The 26401-nt window shown below is 47.0% G+C and overlaps 1 protein-coding gene across 2 annotated transcripts in view; it reads right to left on the bottom strand.

Annotated features, from left to right (window-relative positions):
- The window catches only part of TESMIN (testis expressed metallothionein like protein), a 51465-nt gene extending 29166 nt beyond the window's left edge, over positions 1 to 22299 (bottom strand). Inside the window, exons 1-4 of one of the 2 annotated variants that reach the window (XM_037841362.1) lie at positions 22178 to 22299; positions 20185 to 20737; positions 17365 to 17523; positions 10147 to 10238 (exon numbers count right to left, since the gene is read on the bottom strand). In XM_037841362.1, the coding sequence (XP_037697290.1) occupies positions 10147 to 10238; positions 17365 to 17523; positions 20185 to 20661 (728 nt within the window). In that variant the 5' untranslated portion in view covers positions 20662 to 20737; positions 22178 to 22299. Of the gene's footprint in view, positions 1 to 10146; positions 10239 to 17364; positions 17524 to 20184; positions 20738 to 21713; positions 21982 to 22177 lie in introns of those variants that run through there. The other variant, XM_037841361.1, reaches the window with a different exon arrangement.
- Between the last annotated feature and the right edge of the window lie 4102 nt (positions 22300 to 26401).

Below are 26401 nucleotides of genomic sequence, written 5' to 3'. Positions count from 1 at the left end.
GGCTACTTCACCTCCTTTCCAGCCCTGCCCCTCTTACCAGCCTATATAACCTGTAATCACCCCTGAATAAATCTTTTTGGCGCATACCCCTACTGGATGAAGAGTATTTTTGTCCTTATCGCCGCCCTCCTTGCACGCCTCTCGCCGAGGACTCTGGCCACGTCCTCCGCCTCGCCCTCGCCTCCGGGAAAGAGCCCCCGCCGCCGGTAACCTTTAAGCAGCCCCGAGAGCTGAGGGCTCGGCTACCGGCCGCCACTCCCCCTAGAAGCAGTAACCCCGACCGCATACATGCCCTGGACAAGACTCATGTACAAAAAGACTGAAGAGTATACTATACTTTGGCCTGGAGCTAACTTCCAAATTCATTGTATGGATAAGCTCTGAGGAAGACTCTCACAGGTCAATCTGCAAAGACTGGGAACACTTTTCTTTTTCTCCTCTTTCCCCTCCTCCACCATCACCATCACCATCACCACCACCACCTTCATCATCATCACCACCACCATCATCATCACCACCTTCATCATCATCACCACCATCATCATCACCACCATCGGCATCATCACCACTACCACCACCACCACCACTACCACCATCATCATCATCTCCTCTCTCTTTATTTGTTAGCTCCTAGCCATCAAGGAAAGCTTGGTCATGATACTAGCTGGACACAAGCTTAAGGAACAGAAGCCTCAGAGTCTAAATTCCAGTTATAACACAGTAAAATATCAAAATGTCCATGTTTCAAGAAAAGATTATAATACATAGAAACAGGAAGTGATGTCCCAGACAAACGAGAAAATTAAAGTGTTAGAAACCATCAGTGAGAAGGACCAGATATGGGACATACCAAAGACTTTTTTAAAAATAGTCCTAAATATGCTCAAATAGCTAAAGGAAAACATGGACAAAGAACTAAAGAAAATCAGGAAAACAACACACGAACACCAAGAGAATATCAATATAGAGATGGAAATTATGAAATGGAACCAAACAGAGTTGTAGACCACAGTAACAGAAATTAAAAATTCTTTAGAGGGGTTCAACAGCAGGTTGGAGCTGTAGAATAAAGAATCAGAGAACTTGAAGGTAAGACAACTGAAATCATTCCATCTAAAGAGAAGGAAGAAAGGAAAAAAAAGTAAACAGAGCCTGAGGAGCCTGTGGGACTCCATCAGGCACCAATACACACACTGTGGGAGTCCCAGAAGGAGAAGAGAGAAAAGACACAGAGAGAACTCAAAGAAATGATAGTTGAAAACTTCCGAAATTTAATGAAAGACATGAACATACACATCCAAGTTAAGCGCCATAGTAACCACCAGGAAAATATCAGAAAACATATAAACTCATAGGGACAGAAAGTAGAATGCAGGTTATGGGGGTGGGGTGGGATGGGGAATTAATGCAAAATGAGCACTGAGTCTCTGTTTGGGGTGAAGGGAAGTTCTGGTCATGGATGGTGGTGAGGGCACTGCAATGTTGTGAATGTGACTGATCACACTGAATGGTGTGCTTGGGAGGGGTTGGGGATGGGTAGATTTATGTTATATGTGTCTCCACAATTAAAAAGGAAAGAGAGAAAGAGAAACTAAAGAGACAATGACAATTAAATGCAATACACGATACTGGATTGAATCTAAGCACAGAAGAGAAAAGGCTCAAAAGTATGTGTTGGCATATAAGAAAAAAATGGAATGTAGACTGTAAGCTTTATAGCAACGTTAAATTTCTTGAAGTTAGTAACTACACTTAAGGTGATTACATAAGTGAATACCTTTGCTCACAGGAAATGTATATGGAAGTACCATGTGTTCAAGGGATATGATGTGTGCAGCTGCTCTCAAATTTCCAGAAAATATGTGTATGTATGTGTGCATGTGTATCTATAGATAGAAAAGTACAGATGATTGATAGATTGAGATTGATAGATAACAGACAGAGTGATATGGCAAAAGTGGCAAAATGTTACAACTGATGGATCTGGGCAGGGGAGGGATATGTTGGAGCTCTTCACATGAAATTTGTATTATTTTAGCAATTGTTCTGGAAGTTTGAAATTATCTCAAAATAAAAAGTGAAAAGAAAAAGGAAGGAAGGAAGGAGGTGCGCCCATCCTAAGGCTCTTGGGCCTGGCTCCCTGCAGCAACCACCAGCCCTGGCAGGGGACCGGGTTTCCTGTTGTCTCCAACCCGTGCTGTAAAGCAGCACGAACCTCTAGAACACAGGGGAGCACTGTTCTCAGGCTTTGGCTGTTAATTTTCCTTCCAAGTTTAAAGTAAAGAGAAAAAATCTAGGCTAATATATGGAATTTAAAATAGAATGCTCCAAATTAAAAAAAAAAAAAAAATGGGGAGAGATTCTTCCCTGTTCTGCTTTTGACTGTGGGTGTGCAAGCAATAGCTGAAGTCTGCAGCAGCCTCGGGGCATCTGCTGATCCCCCAAACCAAAGGCTTTGGTTTAACTGCTACACGGAGGAAGAAAAGAGGAAAACAATAGTAGCAAATGCTTATAAGAACATTTACAATGTGCCAGGCAAAGCTCTAAGTGTCTTCTATGTATTAATCCAAAGCCTAGGGCATTCTCAAAGTCGAGAGTCAGCTCTAAGACCTATGTATAAAGCTAGACCATCGGCAGCTTTGATTAGATATTATAATTGCTCCCCCAAAACCCCACATATCTCAGCAAAAAATGACCTGGAATGGAAGATGCTTAAAAAGCTGAGTTTGTATTTGTTTAAAGTCTATATATGAGAGGGCTAAATAAAACTGTTCTGAAAAAAACTTACATACCTAATATAGAGTCAATTCCTACTTTCCAGAGCTCATGAAGGAGGATGAGCTCTCTCTCCACTCTGCTGGAGAAAGCTGCTTTTCCCTCTAGGAATTACTGCCCAAAGCAGAATTTAACACTTATGTTGCTTTTATATTTTAAAAATCCTGTTATAAAAGGTTTTGCAATCAATGCTTTATTAAGCTAATTATCAAGCAATTGACATTTAAATATACAAAAAAGTTAAGAAAGTGATATGCAAATATATAAAAGTAGGTTTTCCAACCAATGTTTTATTAAACTAATTATCAAGCAATTGATATTTAAATATACATAAGTGTTAAGAAAGTATATGCAAATGATAGAAAAGTATAAGTGAATGACATAAAAAATCTTGAAGTCATTTTTAATAATCAATACATTTTCAATAAAATAATCACAAAAAATTAATTTTTATTAAATTTACATTAATGGCAATTTAACTAAATAAATTGTATTTATCGTTTAAAAATAATCCTCAACTTTCCATGGCTAATGGAACAACAACAACAAAAAGTTGAAGCATCTTATTTAAGGTTTCAAGGTAACCAAAAGAGGAACTCGAAAGCGCAGCTCTAACTCTATCTGAAGGAGGAGGGCGAAGGGGGACACGCGTGGAGAGTGACATCCTTGCATACCACAGCGAGAATCAGCAGATTATCTCTACAGACACAGAAGTAATCCCCAGAAAGCCTGAAAACAGAAGGCAGGGTCAGCGGTGGCTTCTAGAAAGAGACCAAGGAATGGGGGGGTGGAGCGAAATACTATTACTTTTCTTCCTAAGCCCGACTCGAGTAATCTCATTTTTACCCATGTGCATGTATTAGTTTCATATTTACAAACGAAATACTTTGTTTTCCCCTTTACTGAAGGTTGTTAATAGTAGCCCGTCTTGACTCCCATTAAAGTGGCACAAACACACCTCGAGCAGATTACAGTCCGCTTCCCCACGTGCACGGCTGACGTGGTTGCGGGGACTGAGAGGTGACGATGACTACACTCTGAGGAGTGATGATGCCTCTCTGGCTAGTGAAGCAAGCAGTGGCGAACCCAGTCCTCGCATCCGCTCCCCGGCACCAGAGAGGCGGGGCGGGGCTGCAGCCAGGCAAGGCCACGTGTCTGCCCCAGAAGCCTCGCAGGGGGCTCTGTTTGGTAAAATTTCACATTCCTTAGCCTTTCCAGGAACAGCAAATGAACTTTATTAGTAGTTCCAGGGATAATTGGTTTTGCCTTGATGGACTAATCAGAGAGCCACGTGATAATTTATGATGGAAATATCATCCCCTTCTTGTCCCCAAAATGTTCACATCCTCCATCCCAGGCACCCTGTTCCTATGGAGGAAACTAACCATTGGTCAGACAGCGGCCTTCTGAGTGTGGGATCCGAGGAACCCAGTGCACTGGGGCAGTCGGTCTCCTGCCCACCACAGGGCACGGCTCTCGTGAGGGCAATGCCCACGTCCCCCTGGACAGCACTGGACACACCCTGAACCTACTTTTCCTCTGTCCCAATGCTGACCAAACCCCCTTGGGGAGCAAATTCTTTCCCTAGTATGTTAGTCACCAGTTAATCTGGGATGCTGTATCTAAGCAAGAAGCTATTTCTTTGGACTTGCATTGTGAGGTAATTCAGTAAGTTAAACCCTTCTCAGAGGGTCATTTTATTTCCAAGTCCTTAGGGGTTACTTCAGTTGGTTCCCAATTACAATCTCTATTTTGCTCTAGGATTTATGGGTTTGGGGATCTCCCCAACCCCCAAACCCAGTGGCTTAGCAGCTCTTGTCCATGGGTGCCCCACTGCTCTGTGTGGCCTCTGTCCACTCTGGACACTACCACCTCGTCCTCCAACGCATCAGAAGTTTCCATCTGGGCAGGCCACTCTGGCCGGACAACGTCACATGGTCCAGGCTTTCCCTCTCTTCTCCTTCCTCCTCACCTAGAGCTGCATTTAAAAATTTCCTCATCAGTCGTTTCATGGTGATTCCATTGTTCTGAGGGGTATATGACTTGTATTCACAGAGTATACCAATGGGAGCTCAAATATTCTCATCTATCAACCCTAGACTTTAGCATTACTTTTTTTAAAAGTCAATTTTTTTCCTGTTTTGTTTTGTGAACCAAGTTCCACGGCCTTCTGGATTTTCACCCGCGTGTGCACCCCCACCTCACTATTCCACCAGTGGAGCCCTCAGTACTTCAGAAGCTCTGCGATGGAAAATCACGTGGAGATGTGGTTAGGGCAGTAGACATCTCTCCCTTCCAACACGCAACGTAATGCTAGCCAGGCACGAGGTCAGAAAATGAGCGTCCTGTGGCAAGAGCTAAGAGCAGAGCGGACAGCGGGTGGGAAGGGGGGGCTGAGGTCTGCAGGGCTGTCACCCGGGGGGGTGAGGGCCACCCTCGCTTTCACCCCACAATCACTTGACAATTTGCCCTTCCACCCTCTGGACTGGGCCTTCTGGGCACTTGCATCCCTGGGGGGAGAATTTGTCTGAGAAAAATTCAAGAGTAGGGTAAATTAATTCATCAAACTTTTCAAAATTAGGATGTGGAAATGTTACAGTTAACGCTCAGCAGTGATGCCAACCTAGCCATCGTCTGAGCCAACACCAAGGAAATCGCAACCCTGGACTGCAGGCTGCGCCATCGGCTCAGCTGGTTGGCAAGATAACACCAAGAGATCCAAACCGCATTTCTCCTGCACGTGGGGTGCCTTACTGCTCTGGTCTATACCCCACATCAGGACGCAACTGCTGGGCGTTGACTGCAGCATGCATGTGGCTAGCCATTTAGGTTTGTCTGGACTCTGTTCCAGTTACTGACTTCTAAACAACCTTATTTCATATTTAATAATGAAGGATTTGTGATTACTTACAATTTCAGACACTGGGATTTGGTACAGTTACATGGCTTTTTAGACTTTGTGTCCCATGAACTAAGAGTTACTCTATAAAGATTAAAAAAGAAAATGTATTCAGATGGTTACTCTTTAAAAAGAGAATCAGCTAAGCAGCTGATGTTTTTGAACAACTACTGAAAATCTCAACACCAGCTAGGTACAGGTGTTACCTGCAGGTGCCTGGTCATGAAATGGGGTGGACTGCACATTGCACAAGGTGAGGGAGCCTTTCCAAATCCAGCCTGTGCGTCAGCTGTGGGTGGGAGCAGGGGCCCCTTGCGGTTCACCCTCCCTGAGAGGTTGTACCAGTTTCTTCCCCACCCCTGCCAAATCACCTTTTTGGTATTTTCCAAAATCTGGACAATAATGGAAAGTAAGAATTGAAGACAGACCACACTAAAGCTGTCCACGCTCCAGCAATCCCAATATTCCCAACAATACTGAAGGACATTTAGAGGTCATTACATGGTCACTGGGACCTCCCGCATCTTAGGAAAGGGTTATTGCAACTCCCAGAAGTCAACCTTAGGAGCATGAGAGGAGGGAAGGTAAACATGTCCCTGAATGTTGCTAAACATGAGGGGCAGTTGCAGGTTAAAAAACTGGGAAAGTTCCCAAGCATTGCTTAGAAACACTGCTCACCTCATGGGGAACTCAGAATATTAGTGACGTGAGACATTTACTAGACGATGGTGAAAGGAGGGGCACGTGTGCAAAAGCACCAGTTGTGGTCAGGGCTCTCCCTGGGCCTGGTGTGCCATCTGTGTGTGTCACATTCTGTAAATGTGCTCCTGGGGAGGTGGCGATGCTGCTTCATCTCTGCAATGCACTAGCTACTTCCAGGCAAGGACCATGTCTGGGTCTTGGATTCCCCACAGCAGCTGAAACAGTCCTCAGTGCACAATTAATGCTTGCTGGCAGTCTTTTGTTGGCACCCAGAGCATGGGAATTACTTTACATGTGTGCTATACGGTTATACTCAACACCAATATCCTGAAGAGAGTGTTGGAATAAACCCTTTTGCCCTGCCCTCTGTGCCCTCAGCTATCTCAACTGGCTGGGTTGATGCCAGCCCACGACCCGCCTCACCTAACCTCCTTTCTGCTCTGGTGTGGGCTCTATCTCGGCTTCTCAGTCCTCGGCACTTACAACACCATTTGAGCCCCTGTTTAGGGACCCGTCTCTGCTCCCTCCCCTCTCCCCCCTTGGAAACAGGTACCTGACAAACAGACAAGATGCTAATTGTTACTTCTTTTGGAGATGCCTCCCATTTTCAAGATAATATCCCCAAACTCTGTGGCTGAATGCTGCAGTTATTATTCATTGAGCTTACTCCCCCTTTTAAGACAGGGGAGCTGTAGCTCCATGCCCTTGTGAGTGCCCAGAAGGGGCTGGTCTGGCTGTACCTACTCTGCCCCCGGCCCATCCTCGTGGGTCAGGGAAGGGGCCTGATGCCAGCTGCACTGCCTTCCCTTGCCCTTCTTGGCCCTGCCCCTGAGCCAGGGCACGGAGGGGCCGGGCATTCTCTGTCCTGAAGGGGGGGGACTGGAGACACTCCATAGGGGACCTGACCACAACTGTGGGTGGAGAGGAGAGTTCTGTGAGCATCAAGGGTGTCAGGAAGGTGCCACCAGGCACTGAGCAAGGGTTCACTCGTAGCCAAGACCGACAAGTGCTTCAGGGGACATCAAACAATATTGTTTTTGAAATTATGGTGTCTTCCCTGGAGAAGTCCACCAAATAATCAGGGATGTGAGATACATACAATTGAAAACGTAGAGAACATAAGATAGTATATAATCAACTGTCAATTTTTGCTACTGATTATAAATGATTCAAAAATTCAGAGACAGTAAAGTTTCATACAGATGGGAGAAGCTGAAACAAAACAGAACACTCTTGAAGGAGCAGAAACTGGAATTAACCTTTAAGCCGTGTGGTTTTGCTTTGGGTCAGAAGATGTTCCAGTTGAAGGAGCAGCGTGAGTCAGGACAGCATGTTATCAAGGAGCACAGACTGCTGGAGGGGACGGTCAGGGGGCCAGGTGATGATAACAGAGACTAACATGGGTCTGATAATACCTGACCACTCTCCTAGTGCTAATCTGAAAATTACAGAGTTAGAAGAGCTCTGGACAGCTGGACTGGCAGAGCCCTCTGCCTTGGAAAAGTGTTGTAACCGAGCCACACCACAATGAGATGTGACCTCATCTGTAAGAAAAAATTCCCAGAGAAGGGGACCCTTCAGTGTCCTTTATTATGATATTCACCAGGTTTCCAAACACCACGTCACATCAAAGATGCCAGAATTCACATTCCCTAATTGATAATCAGATTCTTAAAGCTATAGAGGGTGACAAGATGTGGATTTTTATTAACATGATAAGCTAGTTAACAAGGTAGCTAAGTCACCACGCAATGTGAAAGAATAACGACTGGGTGAATTCAGGAGCATGGACGGCCTCCCTTTCACCCACTCGGACAGATCCATTCGAACCACCTTGGGCTGGCAGTTTCTTTCCTGATGTCTTCAGACCTAATTTGGCCTTGTTATCTTGCAGAAGTCAAAAAAGAAGACTAATGAAGCATATGAAGAAGTGAAGAAGTATAGTAAATTAGTCGTGGTTGGAAACGCATACAGAAAGAAACACCCAGGGAACGCTTGTCTCTGTCCCTCACTGCAAACGATAAACTGACCACCGTCCCCGAACACCATCATCTCCGTGGATGGTGAGACAAAGACCACCAAGGCTGACTCAGCGGACTGACATCAAACTGAGTAATTATCTGCAGCCAAAAATCTAAACAGAAACTTATGTTGTTCCTTGCACTTCAGTTACAACAGATAAATCCTTCACAACCTGCATAGTGACTTCAAAATAAAGAAAACAATGTGGCCACAGTGCTCTTTATTTTGGCTTGAAGAGCGAGGACGGGGAAGAGGAGGAGGTGGAGGAGGAAGAGGAGTGGGGGAAGAAGTCTGCTGTGATGGAAACCTCCTCAGTGGCAACACACATCAGCTGCACACTGTGAACCCTCACATGGCACTGCCATCGAGACAGCACGCCCTTGAAAGAAAGCATGAGGGGCATCAAGTTCCCTTGGGTGTCATAGACACGGGAAAGCACACGGTGAAGCCAGGCTGTGGCCCACATGCTCCTGCGTACAACAGAGAGAACCTGGGAGGCTCCAGGAGCTCGGCCTCCGAGACAGCGTCGTGTAACCCAAGACGTCATGCCAGCAGCAGAATCTGGTCATTGCTTAAGTCATTTTTGTTTGCTCCAGAACTTTTAACCCCCACAATGACATGAGCAGTGTGGCAACACTAGCCATGTCCTCACTGGCCCATCATGCCAAGGGACTGAAGCAAGGGGAGTGGCTCCACACAGCCTCATTCCATCTAAACTATTGTGAGGCACCAGCTCATTTGGCACAGAGTTACAACCAGAAGAAAGGCAACTGGTAAAACTGAATCTGCAAATCACGTGAGCAACCAAACCTCTTTAGTGGCGACTTGGGGGTAAAAGCGTTGATTGAATTCCATTATCTCTCCAGAACCCTATCAAGTGGTTCACTTAGCCTTTTGTACATGCCCGCAAACAGCTCTCCTTACACTTACCAACACCATAATGAAGAGCTGCCCGATGGCAGAGCACTGCAGGAGCCTGGAAGGCATTAGAAGCCTGACCTGATGTCTTCCAGGCCCCGGGCTGCAGGCCCATGATAGCGTGGACCATTTCATTAGCTCGTGTGCCAAACCTCCCGAACGCAGGAGTGGATATAACCAACTAAGAGCTCAAGGAACAGAAGGGGCTGCTCAAACCATGGTTAGTGCATGGGTGTTGACTTGGCAAAGAGTTTCAATCAGCTTGATTAGTTTAATTAGTCACAGTTATAAACATGACTTTAATGTGTTAAGACAAGGTCCCCAGTGAATGCAGCCCACGTCCCCTGGACAGCGCGTCCTCAGCAAAGCCATCGAGCATGAGCAGACGCAGCCCATGAGGCAGTGGACAGAGATGGCCGAGAAAGGCCACCACCAGCCCCGGGGCTGGTGTTAAGTGATGGCCACTTCATTCTGACGTTGATGACAACTCAAAAGAGATGGACCCGAACTCATTTGAACCAATGTGAAATCAAGGGAGAGATATAAATGGCAACCAACTTTTGAAACATTGACACAGGGACACCAGACAGTTACAGTAGAAATAAAGAGGTTACAGATCATACAGATCAGCCTTTCCAGCCACAACAAAACCACACATGGAGCAGAAACACTGATGATGGTATTGATAAATGTAAAAAAAAAAAAAAAAAAATTCAAGTCATGTAGGTAAAGCTAATTTTATAACACAGAGGAAAATCACAGATGTACGCCAAAGTATCTTAATCTCTTACATTAAAATTAAGTGACAATGTATTGCTCTTAATCCTTACCCAGCCAAAGTTATTTTGGGTGGTCCCAGGAGAGTGGCTGCTGAGGGGAAGGTAGATCCACTCACTATCGATGATAAGGATCCGTTATCAAGCTGCACAAAGTCAAAGGCAGGAGAACTGGGTTTAGAATGTTTTTAAGAAAGGCCCTTCCAGGCAGCCCCCAGTACAGATAAAATGGGTTCTTTTTCTTCTCGAGGTTTACAGTACAGTCCCTTCCAACAGTTCCTACTGCAAACACGAGTCTCCTAAGCCATGAGCCGGCTCTGGCGCAGAGACCCACGGTGGGAGGCAGCCCCTGGGGTCCCTCCATCTCACAACCTGACTCTTTAGACAAAGAGGTAACTGCGTTGCAGGTGTAAGGTCTGGCCATGGACAAGCTGGCAAGCAGGACTGCACAGCTGTCAGTTGGCTATCAAGGGATCCCATAATAGAAATATTTCTCATTTTGATGAATTACAAATTGTGAAATAAATTCAATTATAAATTTCTTTTAAAACATTTTTTAAAATATGGTATATTCTTTGCATAACATAAGAGATCTTGACATTTGAAGCCTTGGGCAAGCATTAATTTTTCCTGTATTCAAAATATTTTGCAGCTAATTTCTACAAATTCAGAAGCATGTTGCAGTCTGCATTGTCCATGTCCCTGGCCATCCTGGCTCTCATTTTTTTCATGTTACTCATCAGTGTGGTGCACAGACAGCATTGCCAGGGGAGGGGAAGGTGACACAACTAACACTGATGTCAGAAGAGGAAGAAATGACAAGCACTGGATAAAATCAGGTTTTGAGATTATTTGTATATATCACAGTTAAGCATTCTATCCTTGTCTCCTCCTCCCCAAAACTGAAATTTAAAAAGAAGCTTTATTTAGGAACGTGATCATGGAAAAACACACTTTATTCATCTTCTTGGTTTTCTCCCTTGGACCCTCTTAAAATTGTGTGTAATCACTGACTGTCAGGGCTGGAAGACATTGAGAAACCACCCTGGGTCTGACTCCCTAGTGTAAAAGTAAGAATCTGAGTCTGCCAAGGGGTGTCTCTGCCCAGGGCCTCCCTCTCTCAGGTTGGCCCAGAGCCCAGTGGATGTGCCACCTTCTCACTGGCCTGACCAGAACCTACTGAAACTGGGGTGCCTTTTACAGTCCTCCAGCCCCCCGGCTATCCAGGTGGTGTCTCCAAATGATACCGGCTGAAGTCTGTGTTCTTTTGGAGAAGGAGTTCCACGGTTCTCAGGGTTGAGACCATGCTCTACACAGATCAGATCAAACTACTTGCCTGCCCCAGTCCCTTGCTTTCTCAGCCCCAGAATAAAGCAGAGAAAAAGAGATCTTTTAAATACTATGTAGGTAGTAAATTTAAGGCAACTTTATGCTAGATTCCATGACTTTCTTCAGCAATGCGTGGTCACCGAGGAGGGAATAAAGTAAATGCTCAGGCTATGATGTTCACACAAATCACCTGAGATCTTGTTAGAATGCAGACGCTGATTCAGTGGGTCCACAGTGGGACCCAAGAGTCTGCATTTCTAACAAGCCCCCACATGATGCCAAAGTCCGTGGTCCATGGGCCACACTTTGAAGAGCAAAGCTCTAAAAAAATACCCAGAATTGGGGGGGGTTGGCAAGGAAGCAAGGGACCTAGAGAGGTAGAAGTGTATTGCTAAAATAATTGACTCTGAGGCCCAAGCTGGATAAGAAGTCAGGGGGAGCCAAAGTGGGGATAACAGTAAACCTGGCCAAGGGAAGATGGGGAGGAGGTAGAAGCACAGGACCTGTGGCCCACAGGGGCCTTTCACGGGGCAGGGTCTTAGAGGTGGAAGAGCTCCACATGAGAAGCAAGTCCAACGGTGGACTTTCTGATGGGCTCCAGATGTGCAGCCACATCTGTCAGTTTGCTCAACCCTAAAACTTGGAGTCATCCTTGACTCCTCTTTCTTTCGGGTTCCGCATACACTCTATCAGCAAAGCCTATGGCTCAGCCTTCAAAATGCCCCTAGAAGCTTCACTTCTCCCCACCTCCCCTGCCACCACCTGGTCTGAGCCACTGCCACCCTCACTGAGAGGACTGCAGGGTGGGTTACCTGCTCTCACCTTGCCCACCCCCCACAGCACTGCCCCTTTCATCTTTTCTCTACAAACTGCCTGGGAGATCCTTTTAATCAAATCACATCATACCTCTGTTCAAAACTGTAAGGCCCCCCTTCTCGAGCTGGGTGAAAGCCACAGTGCTCCTCTGCCTGAGCTCACTTGGAGCCTGCTCTAAGGAGCCTGCTCTCTCTGCCTGGAAGGTTCTTCCATATAACACTCACACGGCTCACCTCTCATCTCTTCCAAATCTTTGCTCAAATGTCACCTTCTCAGGGAAACCAGCTGGGACCACCCTGCCTCCCACCCACCACGCCCCCATCCTCTGCTCTCCTAACCCACTGTGTCATTTCTTGTTTAGCTGCCTGTCCCCCCACACCACCGTGCATCGCTCAGCTCGCCGATGCCACCCAGGGCTCAGCCCCGCGCTGCCGCTGCCCCTGCCCCAGCTGCAGGGCGAGGGGATGCCCTGCCTGTGCCAGGCTTTGTCCTGGTTCCCAGTTTACATGGGTTGGCAAAATCCACAGTGTCTCTGCTCCCGTGTGTGCTCCTATCCCGTGGGTGGATACAGACAAACCCACCAACCCCAAACAAGACCGTGACGGTGCTGTGCAGGGAGGAAACAGGAGGCGACATTTCACATCAAGACCAAGGAAAAGAGCTTTATGGTTATGTTTCACATATGTATGTTATGGTGTAATCATAAACGCAAACTTTGAAAAGCATTTCCATGACACCGGGGAAGGTGAGGGACGTTCCGACCCGCACGGCTCGTGGAGCAGGAGGAGGGTCTGGAGGCCGTGGGGAAGGGGGAAGGGGGAAAGGGCCCCGCAGAGCCAGCAGGGGGCTGTGCCTTCGGCTGCCTCCACCCCCACGGTGGCTGGTACAGTGCTGAAGGTGCTGAGCAACTGGTACATTTCACTAAAGATTTTTAAGTAGAGGATAAATTATACTTCCTGAATAATTCCAACTGCAACAATTGAAATTTCAAGACATTAATGCCCAATTGTATTTTTTTTATTAAAACAGTGACTCACTTGTGTAATGAGACTTAATTTTGCTGGTACTGGCAAAAATCTTCCTACTAAAGTAGTCATTGGTTTAGGGACATCTGTAAGGAAGACAATTATAATTAATTGATAGCATATATTGTCCCACTTCCACTTCACATGGAAGAAAGTAAAAAATTATAATGTGTTATAGATTTATCAGGTACAAAGCTAATCAACTTATCTTGATCCTATTTATGTTTCCTATTCTGTAGAACCTTTGGGTCAATGTAGGTTTTTTTGTTGTTGTTGTTTTTGTTTTTTTACTTACTACCACTCATTTTTTTCGTTATAATGCTACTTGATTCAATCTCCCAGGAATAGTCCACTACACTAAGAAAATGGTGTGAGTGCCCAAACTGGGTGCATGGCACCCTGGGGTGCCACGGCTAACTCACAGGGGTACCACTGCTCAGCTCACATTTTCGAAGGAAACACAGTGACATCTGTTGGACACTATGTGAACTACTTTCAATTTATAAGAATCCTTTTCTCAAATGGTTACCAAGCTGTTTGGAACAAACTACTTCATAACTGGCACTGATAGGATGCTGTGAAAAATATTCATGAGAATAATAATTCCGTGCACCTCCATATTAGTGAGCCCAGGAGCAAGGAGAAGTGTGGCACCCTCCGCTATCACTTGCGGGCTGAACACATTTCCTTCTGCAGACTTCAGCACCCCTGAGTGATCTCAGCTTGTGCTTTAAGGAACAGGTTGCATTTATTTTATGGTGATATTTCATATGGATGCAAAAGGAGACTGAGGAGTTTTATGATTATATGACAAGGAAACTGATTTGCAGAGCATTATATAAACCCTATCCTTCTGTGAACCGTAAAGCATTAGGATTTTGTTGTATCCAAGAAGAAGGGAACAAAGAACCCCTCCCTGCCTGTGTTGAGGATCATGGAACCTGAAACCACAGTCAGTGTGCAACAAAGAGCTCCTTGAGGCTTTAAGATCCCAACCCCAGCTTCTTCACTGAAAAAGTAAATGGCTTGAAGGTGTTTCACCTTTTCTGAGTATAAAGAATATCAGGATGGAATGGGAAGACAAGGAGTCACACTCTCTTCTTGCCCTGGACTCCGAAGGCCATGTGAGACCACATCTGGATTTACAAAGGATTTTAAATTACTGGCAAGGTCAGCGAATCATCTGATGATGAAATATCCCGGCTAACTCAGGCTCTAGAGTAATGACAGCATGTATAGACCACACAGAGATGCCCAATTTTCAAGAATCAGTGTGTGTTAAGCACATTCTGGAAGCTATGCATTTCATCTTTCCTTAATCATTCATAAGGCATTTTAGGATAATCAAGGACTTACAGGTTATTTATTATTATGGTACTAATTGAAAAAAGTTTCTGAGTGAACGAATATCAGATAAATCAGCATTTGATAGTTATTTCAGAATTCATAGTAATTTAAGCAGAATGATAATTCTCATTAATTACATCCAAATGTATATATATGTTTATGTCTAAATATATATGTGTGTGTGTGTGTGTGCGCGCGCGTGTATGTAATAAATGAATAACCACACCTGAATGGTCAACCCGCTCTTTCAAAGGTTGATGTTTCAACCCAGGCACACCTACTTGTGAAAGTGATAATGAGTAAGTGTTGTTATGAGTTGTCACCTGTTAGGGCTGCAAAGCTCTCTGCAGCTAGCTCAACTGGAGGACAGCTATCTGAGAATTTGAGACAGTCGATACAAGGTATATAAATTAGCCTATAAAGACATACATTTTTTCTGTTCTTAATTCACTAATATGAGCTATGAAGTTTGCCAAATTCCCTATTCCATGACCTAACTGCCTATTTCACTTTCACTTTAAATAAAAAGCCAAGCATATTCACTTACCAACTTATATATATGACATAATTTTTTACTCATTTACTTTGTACCTGACTGTAGATAATTATTTTGGTCTTGATACTGAGGAACCAAATGAAGTGCTTTTAGTTCTCTTGTGCCAGAATTGTCTATACACAGCATTTGTGTACCCCCTTTCAACTGACATATCACCTAAAATGAAAAATAACGATCAGGTTTCATTTTTAAAAGATAAATCCAGTAATATGAACCTAAATAAACTTAAGTCTGAGAAAACAGCTTTAATCCAGAATTTAAGTTTTTTAAAAAAAGGGAAACTATAGATCTGTTCTCTATTTCTTACTCTAGAATAACATGTTCCCTGGAGGTACCACAGGACAAAACATCTCCCAGGACTATTTCCCCAGATGCATCCGTGACGTGAACAGTGGTCTTGCTCGGGCAACAGACCTGGGTGAAGGGTTGGGGGCTGAGCCCTGGAGCTTCCTCCTCGGTCCCTGCACCCCAGGGCCTGCACCCCACAGTCTGCGTCACTGGGAGAGAGCGATTATGGCAAACCTCGGCCTCATTTGGACCAGGCTGACTCCGAGAGATACCGTGCCCCCCGATTCCATCACTGTAGCTGGGCACATACTTACAATACCCTCTAATTTTACCACAGTTGTTTTTTCCTGCCACACAAACACGTTGCTATTTAACACATGGGTTTTTTTATGCCTATTATTTTATTTCCTACAAGCACAGCTTAGAAAGGTTAGTCTGGGACCCGGGAAATCCTCAGAAGCTGGGTTGGTCTTCCTGGACCTGACCAGCTTTCTCAGATAACATAGTAGGAAAGCTGACCATAAATAAATCCCATACCATGGTTCTCCACAACCTCAACAGGGTATGGCCTCAACCAAAGCATCAATGGAGCCCTAACTGTGTGCTCAGCCCTGGACCAGGCAACGTGGCCTGAATCTAAAGGCAGGAGAAGCTGGGGTTTCTGCCTCTGAGTTGCTTATCACCTAGACAGGAAACCCCAAATAAGCATGAAGTCACAATGTGAGCACCCATACAGAGAACATGCACCAAGCCTCTGCTGGAGGTGCAGAACCCCGAGTCGAAACTTCAGATCCTCCTGACGTTTGATCAGAGGCTGGCATTCTGTTCAGTTGGAATTGTAATTGTATTTGGAGGATGGAGTTACAGCCACTTGCTCACTCACACCACACATAACTGGGAGAAAGGCTCTGATGGACTCTCCTGGGCTGAACCGCGACAGGTGCCTCTGCCCTGCCCCTCCTGGGCAAGTGCACCAACGTTACTGCGTAGTCTGGTACAGCTGGAGTTCTCGTTCTGATGACCTGCTCCGAGTGTTGGGGGAAAGTTCTGCTCCCAGAACCCAGGGCCCTGGGTAGTACCGCAGACAGACAGGGATACGGGAGCGTGCCATAGATAACCAACACGGGGAGCTCATTTTTGAGTATTTTCATGCCTTACAGCTAGGGCCTCCTTTCTGACAGTAAAGAACTGCTGTGGGGAAGGCAATTGTTAGTTCCTTGGACCCTAAGCAATCTGTTGAAGGAATTTTTGGGAAAGGGTTCCTTGGCTCCCCTCCTCTTACCCCACCACAGTGAGAGCTAGAGTTCCAGATGCACCACTTACAAGCCAAGAAGACATAAGCAAATTATACAGCACCTGTTTCCCTGTCTATAAACCGAGGATAAAAAATAATGCCTAACCCACAGAGATGTTATAGGGTTGAAATAATGAATGTGCAAAAGCGTGACATAAATCACAAATGCTACTGATCACAAATGCTACTTGTCCCGTGCAAGTGTTTGTAGATATCCTTAGGTTTGGAGGCATAACGAACAAAGGAAGCAGCCTCTGCCCAAAGCCACAGAACTGCAGCTCCCCCTCCCACCGATGCTTCAAGCCCCCACCCCGGGGCCTAATCATGGCTCTGCACTGACGATGTGAATTGGGGTCAGTAATTAAAGAATTTAGCAATATCCTAATCATTGTTAAATTTGCTGAGATCGAGTAAAAACGAGAATCTGAGGGATGAAAAGAACATGAGAAAGACCCTAGTTGATGCCCCTCTTTTTAGAGATAAGACAAACAAAAATGCTGATTCAACAAGAAAACAGAATGAAAAATAATAACTGAAATAACCTATTGACTTGGTAACGGTATGAGCCAAACATTTCACATAACGTTAGCCGTGCGCATTTTCTTTGACATAATTACCATTGGATTAGAGTCTTTCTTAAGAGAACAGCCCGGGGCGTCCTCCGGTTCTTGGGATGACGGAAACTTGCAACAGGATTCTTGTGTATGAGGGTTCTGGAAAGCTGCTTCCTCTGAATTGTTACTCGTCAGAGTATCACCTGCTTCCTTTATATCAACCTGAAAAAGCACCGCTTTTTTAGAAGGCATGGTATGGACACTGGCTTTTGCAGTTACAGCATATAGAAAATTGGAATTCGAGTTTTAGGTAAAAGTTACATTTCAAAAGTACAGAGAAGGATCCTTTTTAATGTCTCTGGTTCCTCCCCGGTGAATCTAGAACTCTTATTTCTCCCTATGGGGGCCAAGGCCCACAGGTGATGGCCCCGGGAGGACGCTGAGGCCCCCACCAGCCACCACCAGGTGTGGTGTGCGATGTGGCGCCGACGTGGCACCTGTGCTGTTCCAGAGAAAGGGGCTAAGCAAATGCGGGTTCCTTCCTGAGCTGCTCTGCAGCCCCACACTCTACCGGACCTGGAAGCCTCATCTGCCCTTTCTTCAAATCAGGATGCCGATTCGTTTTATTCAACTTTCTAGTCAATGGTTTTACCAGGTTTGTTTTTTTCTTTTTTTTTTTTCCCTCTCAAGAAGCCCCAGATCCTTGTTGATATTTTGGTAATCCTTATAACAGCCTAAAAAAAAAAAAAAAAAAAGAACTTTCCTGACTAAATAGTAGGACAAATTATCAACATGTGGGGGTAGGTGATAGCTGCCAACTTTGTTTGTAAGCTCTCCTCTGCCACAAGGCTCACCTCAATGACACACCAGTAAAATTACCCAAAATATGGAGAAATACCAATGATACTACTGAAAATCAATGGAATTTAAAAAAAAAACTAAAAAAATCCTAATAGTAAATAAATATATATTTATATACACACATATAAAATACCGTCAGAATTTTGTGTTTCAAAATTAGGATGCTTCATTTCAAAATGTTAAGAATGCAACAAGGATTGGGAAGCAGCAGCCAACCCAGGCTTTCATCCCCATCCTTCCCTGCTCAACCTCCACCTGCCTGGGCTGCCCATCATGGATTCAGGTGAGTCTCCCCAAAAGCCCAGGAGGCAGGTCATAAAATCCTTAAGAAAGATGTGCAGTGATTTGAAGGTAAAATCTCAAAAACCTCACAGAAAATCACTGTTTTTCGAAGTGTGATTGTTGACTCAAACTTGGAGAGATTTTTCGACCTAATAAAATAATGACAATTATCATGTACTGGCAAATTACATGGCCCAGCAGGCTAGCATCTAGGCATAAATCTTGAAAGAGGGGAAGTTTAGCTACATTTCTAGTAATAGCTTTATTGAGATATTTCAAATTTTATAGAAATATCAAAAATTTCAAATTTTCTTCTGTTTTCTGCTTTGGGGAACTTGCCATGCACATGTCATCAAAGTTTAATTTATCTCTCTGTAATTAACAAAAATTTATACAATAAACATTATCATTTCTGCAGCCCCATGCAACTAATATCTGGATTACTTCTTCAGTAAAATCTCTTTTTTACAGAATTTATATAAACCAAGGTCAAAATGTGAGAATGAATTTCTAGAAAAAAGGAAATTAGCAATTTACCCTGAATATTTACCAGAAAATAATTTTGTTATGTAACTGATAAATATTTTTCATTGTATTAATGATTGTTTTAATGAATTAGGAAATAGTTAATAAAAATTCAAAAAATAAAAGAAACATCCTTCAGTCTCTCCTTTGCTTTGCCTAACCAGCATTCTGTTAAAACTGGATAACATTACTATCCCTTTCCTGTTCTGGTTAATTCCCACTGACTCCACTCTGAGCAGGAACAGACAGGCAGAATGGGCTGTCACCAGGTTTGGGTTGGGTGGCTAAACGGAATCTGAGACGGAAACAAGTTGCCTCATAAGGGCCCAAGTTAACAGCCCCCAGGAAGACCCCTGCACTGGGTGACTTGGTGGGGGGTGACACTCCCTGGGGTCCTCTTTCCGCCTCGCTGGAGGACGGAGGGGGCACCAGCCTCGGCCCCATCGTTTCCTTTCCACCCGGGAGCCGAGATGACGCCCCCACTCCATGGGTCAGGCAAGAAGGCAACCCAGGAGCCTGCTGCCACCGCCTATGACACGCGAAGTCAGGCTCAAAACGTTCCACAAAAGTTTAATCTCTAACCTACCAAAATGATTTAACAGATGATTAAGCTAGTTTTCCAAACTAGATCTTTTGAGGGAACCAGCATACATTGGGGGGGGGAGGGGGCATTTTTTTCTTTAAAAACTGGTTTGTTCCATTCAGCAAGAAAAAAACAGAAAATCCATAGCAAAGGAGGACAATTAGCTGAGAATTAGTAGGAATTTGTTTAGCCTCTGCTCTATATTATATGTGCTTGAATAACGATCATCCATTAGCAGGAGGAAGATCAACAGCTTGATTCCAAGGCTCAGCAAACTCGAGTATTAACTCCAATTCCTTGTGCATTACAAACCTCACTTTTTAACATAGTCAGACATAAACAGGGCTTCTTTCCTAAAGCCAATGAGCTTTAGCAAAGGGGTCCTAGCTAAACCCTCTCACTTGTCCCTACTCTCTGCCTCAAGAGGCCTTTGCAACTGTTCCCCAGGACACGTTCCCCGCAGGCTGGTGGCTCAGCCGGGCAGACCCCCTGGGGCTTCCAGGGGCATTGGTCAGTCGGGGTGTTGCTGACCCAGGGAAAATGCTTCTAGAGGGAAATCTTGATATCTACCCCTGCAGTCTCACAGATTTGGAAAGGGGTGAAAGGGTGCCCGTTTCCAGGGGCGTTCTTACTGGAAACACCCGGACACCCGCCTGGGCGTCTCCTTCCCTGGCCCAGGCGCCGAGGGGCAAGACAGCCGGACTCCGGTGCGGGGCCAGCAGGGAGGACAGGAAGTGGACGTTGTAGGCCGGCGGCGGCGGGGCCGAAGGAAGAGCGGCCTCCTCCAGGGGACTGAGCTCGGGGAGCCCTGGGTACTCCCCGAGCATCTCCTCCGCGTCGTTCTGGTCCCCCAGGAGCTCCACTTTGACCTTATTCTTACAGTCCACGCCCAGCGGGGGGCTGAACGCGCGCAGGAGCGGCTCCTTGGGGTCTGCCGAGCTCAGGTACGCGTCTTTGAAGACCGGGAACCTGTCTTCCTCGTGCTTCACCGCCACGGGGGTTTTCAGGGTCACATTCTCCGACACGAACCGGTTCTCCGGACTGAAGAGGTCTGTCACGATCTCATCCTCGGGACCGCACATCCCGCCAAGCAGAGGGGCCTCCTCCATGTGTGCAGAGGGGGCCTCGGCCCGGGCATCGCCCCAGCACCCTGCTCCAGGCCGGACCTCGCAAGGAGCCGCGCACCTGCAAGGACGCGGCCAGGTGAGGGGGCGGAGCCGCGCACCTGCAAGGACGCGGCCAGGGGAGGGGGCGGGGCGGGGGCTGCCCAGGGGTCCCACCGCCCGGGGGTGGGGGGCTGACCAGGGGGTTCCCCCGTCCTGAGCGACTAGTGGGGTCCCACCGCCCAGGGGGTCCTGACCAGGGCGGTCCCACCACCTGGGGGAGGGCTGACGGGGGTAGGGGTCTCACTGCCCACGGGGCTGACTGGGGTTCCCACCATCCTGGGTGACTAGCCAGGGGAGTCCCACCGCCCAGGGAGTCTAATCAGAGGGTCCCACCGCCCGGGGAGGGGGGCTGCCCAGGGGTCCCACTGCCCGGGGAGGGGGCTGACCAGGGGTCCCATAGTCCGAGGAGGGGGGCTGCCCAGGGGTCCCACCGCCCGGGGAGGGGGCTGACCAGGGGTCCCATAGTCCGAGGAGGGGGCTGCCCAGGGGTCCCACCGCCCGGGGAGGGGGCTGACCAGGGGTCCCATAGTCCGAGGAGGGCACTGACCAGGGGTCCCACCGCCCGGGGAGGGGGCTGACCAGGGGTCCCATAGTCCAAGGAGGGGGACTGACCAGGGGTCCCATAGTCCAAGGAGGGGGGCTGACCAGGGGTCCCACCGCCCGGGGATGGGGCTGACCAGGGGTCCCATAGTCCGAGAAGGGCACTGACCAGGGGTCCCACTGCCCGGGGAGGGGGCTGACCAGGGGTCCCATAGTCCAAGGAGGGGGGCTGACCAGGGGTCCCACCGCCCGGGGAGGGGGCTGACCAGGGGTCCCATAGTCCAAGGAGGGGGGCTGACCAGGGATCCCACAGTCCAAGGAGGGGGGCTGACCAGGGGTCCCACTGCCCGGGGAGGGGGCTGACCAGGGGTCCCATAGTCCGAGGAGGGGGCTGACCAGGGGTCCCACTGCCCGGGGAGGCCGACTAGGGGGCTCCCAACGCCCGCGGGGCCGACCTTGGGTGCCACCTGCAGACCTCGAGGCCGCGCTCGGGGCTGCGGGGAGAACTGGCGGGGCCGGGGGCTCGGGCGCCGGCAAGACTCCTCGTCCGGCCTCCTCAGAGCCAAGCAGCGCGGACGCCACCCCGGCTCCTCGCGCACCTGCGCCCGTTGGCGGTTGGGCGAGGAGGCGGGGCGTGGCCGCGAGCAGGGTGGGCGTGGCCAGGGCAGGGGCGGGGCGCGCCGGGAGCGGGGCGTGGTCGTGAGCAGCATGGGCGTGGCCAGGGCGGGGCCGAACAGCGACCGGGTCAGGGCGGGGAGCGGGCGTGGCCTGAGTGGGACCCCGCCGGGCGCGAGGCGGAAGCGGGGCCAGGGGAGTGGGAGGGACCGAGGCGGGAGGCCGAGTGAGGCCTTCGGGAACTCGGGGAGCCCAGGCTGGCGTGTGGCACCTCTGGGTAGGTCTCCCAAGCTCAACTTCTGACCTCAGTAAACCCTGGAGCCCCTGAGGCCAGGGCAGGGATGAGCCCGCACGGCCCGGGCTCGGCGCCCCCAACACCGCGTCCCGGTGCAGGCTGCGTAGGAGCCGCGGGACAGGGAGCGCCGCGGGCTGACCATCAGCAAACCGAAGCACCTGCGCAGAGGGGCTTGCATCCGTGCAGAGAAGCTTGCACCTGCGCAGAGGGGCTTACATCCGCGCAGAGAAGTTAGCACCTGCGCAGAGGGGCGTGCATCCGTGCAGAGAAGCTTGCACCTGCGCAGAGGGGCGTGCATCCGTACAGAGAAGCTTGCACCTGCGCAGAGGGGCTTACATCCGCGCAGAGAAGTTTGCACCTGCGCAGAGGGGCGTGCATCTGCGCAGAGAAGCTTGCACCTGCGCAGAGGGGCTTGCATCTGCGCAGAGAAGTTTGCACCTGCGCAGAGGGGCTTGCATCTGCGCAGAGAAGTTTGCACCTGCGCGTTCCCCACCTCGCATGCACTGCAGCTGTTAGGTGCCTGACCTTGAAATTTGTAACTGAAAAGTGGGCGGCCCTAATTGTATATAAACAATCTTAACAGTGTTGCTGGGAAGAAGATTGATAAGAAATAAAAGTAACATACAACTAACATTAATAAAACTCTCAAACTTTGAGTGGGGAGTGAGCTAAATCTGTCTTTCACAGAGGCAGAAGTCAGGAAGTATTATGATCAAGAAGAGGCAAACACATATTTGGAGTTTAATCTGCAACCTGCTAATCTAACCAGGCAGTGTTCAAAGAGAGCTCTGGGCAATGGGAGTGGGACTTTGTGGGTAAGGGGAGGTTCCCTTAGCTCTTAGGTATTTTGTTTCCATCTACAAGTAATGTTTTGATAAAATAAAAATTTTAAACATCAGCTTTCTAATTAGTTTTTTAAATTACCTTTCTAAGTCAAACAGTAGTAACCAAGACACAGCCATGTACTATATCATTCAAAAAAAAAAAAAAAAAAAAATCCCATGGAAAATTTTGCTCAGTTGACAATTCCGAAGTTTGGGCTGGCAGATTTAAGGCATTCAAAAAGAATGTGGGTAGGATTTTCTCATCTGAAAAATTATTCCTAAATATTAGAGTTGACATCCATTAAGTTCTTACTAGGTAATGACCTAAAATAGATTCCAGGCAACTAACTACTAATCAAATCCCCAACATACTTGACATACACTTCTTGGTAGCTTAACTCCACAACATGGAGCTGAATTCAGTAGAGCAAATACATTCATTTCCCTAGCATCACAACTGCCTGTGTGTCCTAGGGGGTTTATTCCATAGAAAGAAATATCTAGTGGCTTCTTCAGATTAAAATTGAGATAGCTTCTTTCCTTAATTATATATTATATAAATTCTCCTACTAAAATGTTTAATTACAGATAAAACAAGTTGCCTTGAGCACCACCCCTATCACACCACCTTTCAAAGAAGGGAACCACTGTCAAGTTTGTTCTGTGTCTTTTTAACCCCTCTTCCATGTCCTTATACATGCATATACACATGTAGGTCGTTTAACTTTATGGCTGGAATAATGCAATCACAAGGAACTCACTGGAGTTCACGGGCAGGATGAAGAAACCAACTTGGGCTCCCCAAATCTTATGGCTCTAGTTGGCAGCTTAAATACACTGAAGAGCCCAAATGACAAATAGTGAATAACCTAAGGGGTGCCACGAGGACACCAACCCACAAGGGTCCACCGTTGGTTCATCTCACACCTGACATCCACTAGAAGCTTCCACACATCAGGCACCCCTCCCCATGTGTGGCTGCCCATGTGAGCCACACGCTGCTCAGCATCAAAGGCCCAAACTCTGCACTTATCCCCAGATGTTCTTTCAGCCCTGCTGAGTTCACATAAAATGTGAATGTGAGAGAGAGGAGAAGATGGCGGCATAGAGAGGAGTGGAAGTTAGTAAGTCCCCCCCAGAACAACTAATGAAAAACGAGGAACAACTTGTAAAAGATCTGGAATAACTGCTGGGAGATGACCGCTACTGCCCACACATTGTGCAACAATCTGAAATGGGAGAAATGCCTGAGATTGCAGCATAAAATCTGTAAGCAAAACTACAGACCCAAGCTGAGAGCCCCCTCCCTCACAGCAGCCTGAACTGCAAAACCTCGTGGTGCTTCTCAGACACTTTTGCTTTTTTTGGTCCTTCTCTAGGCCTGCTCTTGGGCCTTTTTGTGAAATCTTAATTGGAAAAAAAATAATGGCTTGGGGAAAAATCATTGATGTCACAAACATTTATAGATATTCTTCTCCTTCTCAGGAGAAGATGGAAGTTGGAGTTGGACACAGTTAATAAAAGCCAGAAAAAAAAAAAAAAAGCCTCATGGTGTTAGAGAGCAGCACTCTCTGAACAAGGGAACAAACCTCACCTGAGCTCCATCTGGGGTTTTAATGTTAACCGCTCAATAAGACTGCGAATCCCCAACAAGCAGACAGAGGCTTTTGGTGACGACTGACCTTGGAGAGTCAGGGGATGTATCTGTCTTGGGACAGGGAGCCCAAAGGATCGGGTGCTATCTCTGGCTGACGGGTGAACCTGGGGGCTGTAGACTGACCCTGAAAGGGGACTTTTTGTCCCTTTCTCTCCCTCTCAAACTGGGTGGCTCAGTGGAGAAAGCATCAACCATTTTCACCTCATGGTGCTCTGCAGTAGAGAAAGCCTCAGCCATTTTAAACTCGCAGTGCTCTGACCCAGACAAGGGTGGAGACAGCAGAGTCAGAGAGACAAAGAACCTATTTAAATGCAAATGAAAACTCCATAGGGGGTGTATCTTCCTTAAGAGGAAAAGAGGTGGGGCCCAGCTCTGCTACCTGCATTCCATTCAGAACCAGACCCCAGAGCCTAGGGGAAAACAGCCACAGGACACACCTCCTTATACCAGTCTGGAGTGACAGGCTAACAGGTGCCACCTGCTGGGCAGAAAAGCACCGGGTGTGTCAATCCTCTAAGACACACATTCAGGGAACCTGGATACTGAATATTTTCTCCTTCTGTGACCTGAGCCTGTTCTCATCTGGGAAAACCTGACTGGTGTGGCCAAGGAGGTCAGATGCCAGACAATAGGAAACTACAACCTACACTAAGAAAAATGAAGTTATGGTCCAATCAAAGGAACAAACTGACACTTCAACTGAGACACAGGAATTTAAACAACTAATGCTAAATCAATTCAAAAAGTTTAGGGAAGATATGGCAAAAGAGATAAAGGCTATAAAGAAAACAATGGCTGTATACAAGGCAGAAATTGAAAGTTCAAAAAAACGACTGGCAGAATCTATGGAAATGAAAGGCACAACACAAGAGATGAAAGACACAATGGAAACATACAACAGCAGATCTCAAGAGGCAGAAGAAAACACTCAGGAACTGGAGAACAAGGCACCTGAAAGCCTACACACAAAAGAACAGATAGAGAAAAGAATGGAAAAATGTGAGCAATGTCTCCAGGAACTTAAGGACAAAACGAAATATATGTATCATTGGTGTCCCAGAAGGAGAAGAAAAGGGAAAATGGGCAGAAGCAATAATAGAGGAAATAATCAATGAAAATTTCCCATCTCTTATGAAAGACATAAAATTACAGATCCAGAAGTGCAGCTGTGCCAGTTTGAATGTATTGTGTCCCCCAAACACCATTATCTTGTGGGGCAGACGTTTCGGTGCTGATTAGATTTGCTTGGAATGTGCCCCACCCAGCTGTGGGTGATGACTCTGATGAGATGTTCCCATGGAGGTGTGGCCCCGTCCATTCAGGGTGGGCCTTGATCAGTGGAGCCATATAAATGAGCTGACTCAAAGAGAAGGAACTCAGTGCAGCTGTGAGTGACGTTTTGAAGAGGAGCAAGCTTGCTAGAGAGGAACGTCCTGGGAGAAAGCCATTTTGAAACCAGAACTTTGGAGCAGACACCAGCCACGTGCCTTCCCAGCTAACAGAGGTTTTCCAGATCCATTGGCCATCTTCTAGTGAAGGTACCCAATTACTGATGTGTTACCTTGGACACTTTATGGCCTTAAGACTGTAACTGTGTAACCAAATAAACCCCCTTTTATAAAAGCCAATCTGTCTCTGGTGTTTTGCATTCTGCAGCATTAGCAAACTGGAACAGCGGCATACTCCAAACAAAATAGATCTGAATAGACCTGTGCCAAGACACTTAATAATCAGATTATCAAATGTCAAAGA

This window comes from Choloepus didactylus, chromosome 6 (genome assembly GCF_015220235.1).
Source record: "Choloepus didactylus isolate mChoDid1 chromosome 6, mChoDid1.pri, whole genome shotgun sequence".
Classification (NCBI taxonomy): domain Eukaryota; kingdom Metazoa; phylum Chordata; class Mammalia; order Pilosa; family Megalonychidae; genus Choloepus; species Choloepus didactylus.
Note: the sequence above shows the minus strand (reverse complement) of the source record. Positions and strands in the feature narration are given on the sequence as shown.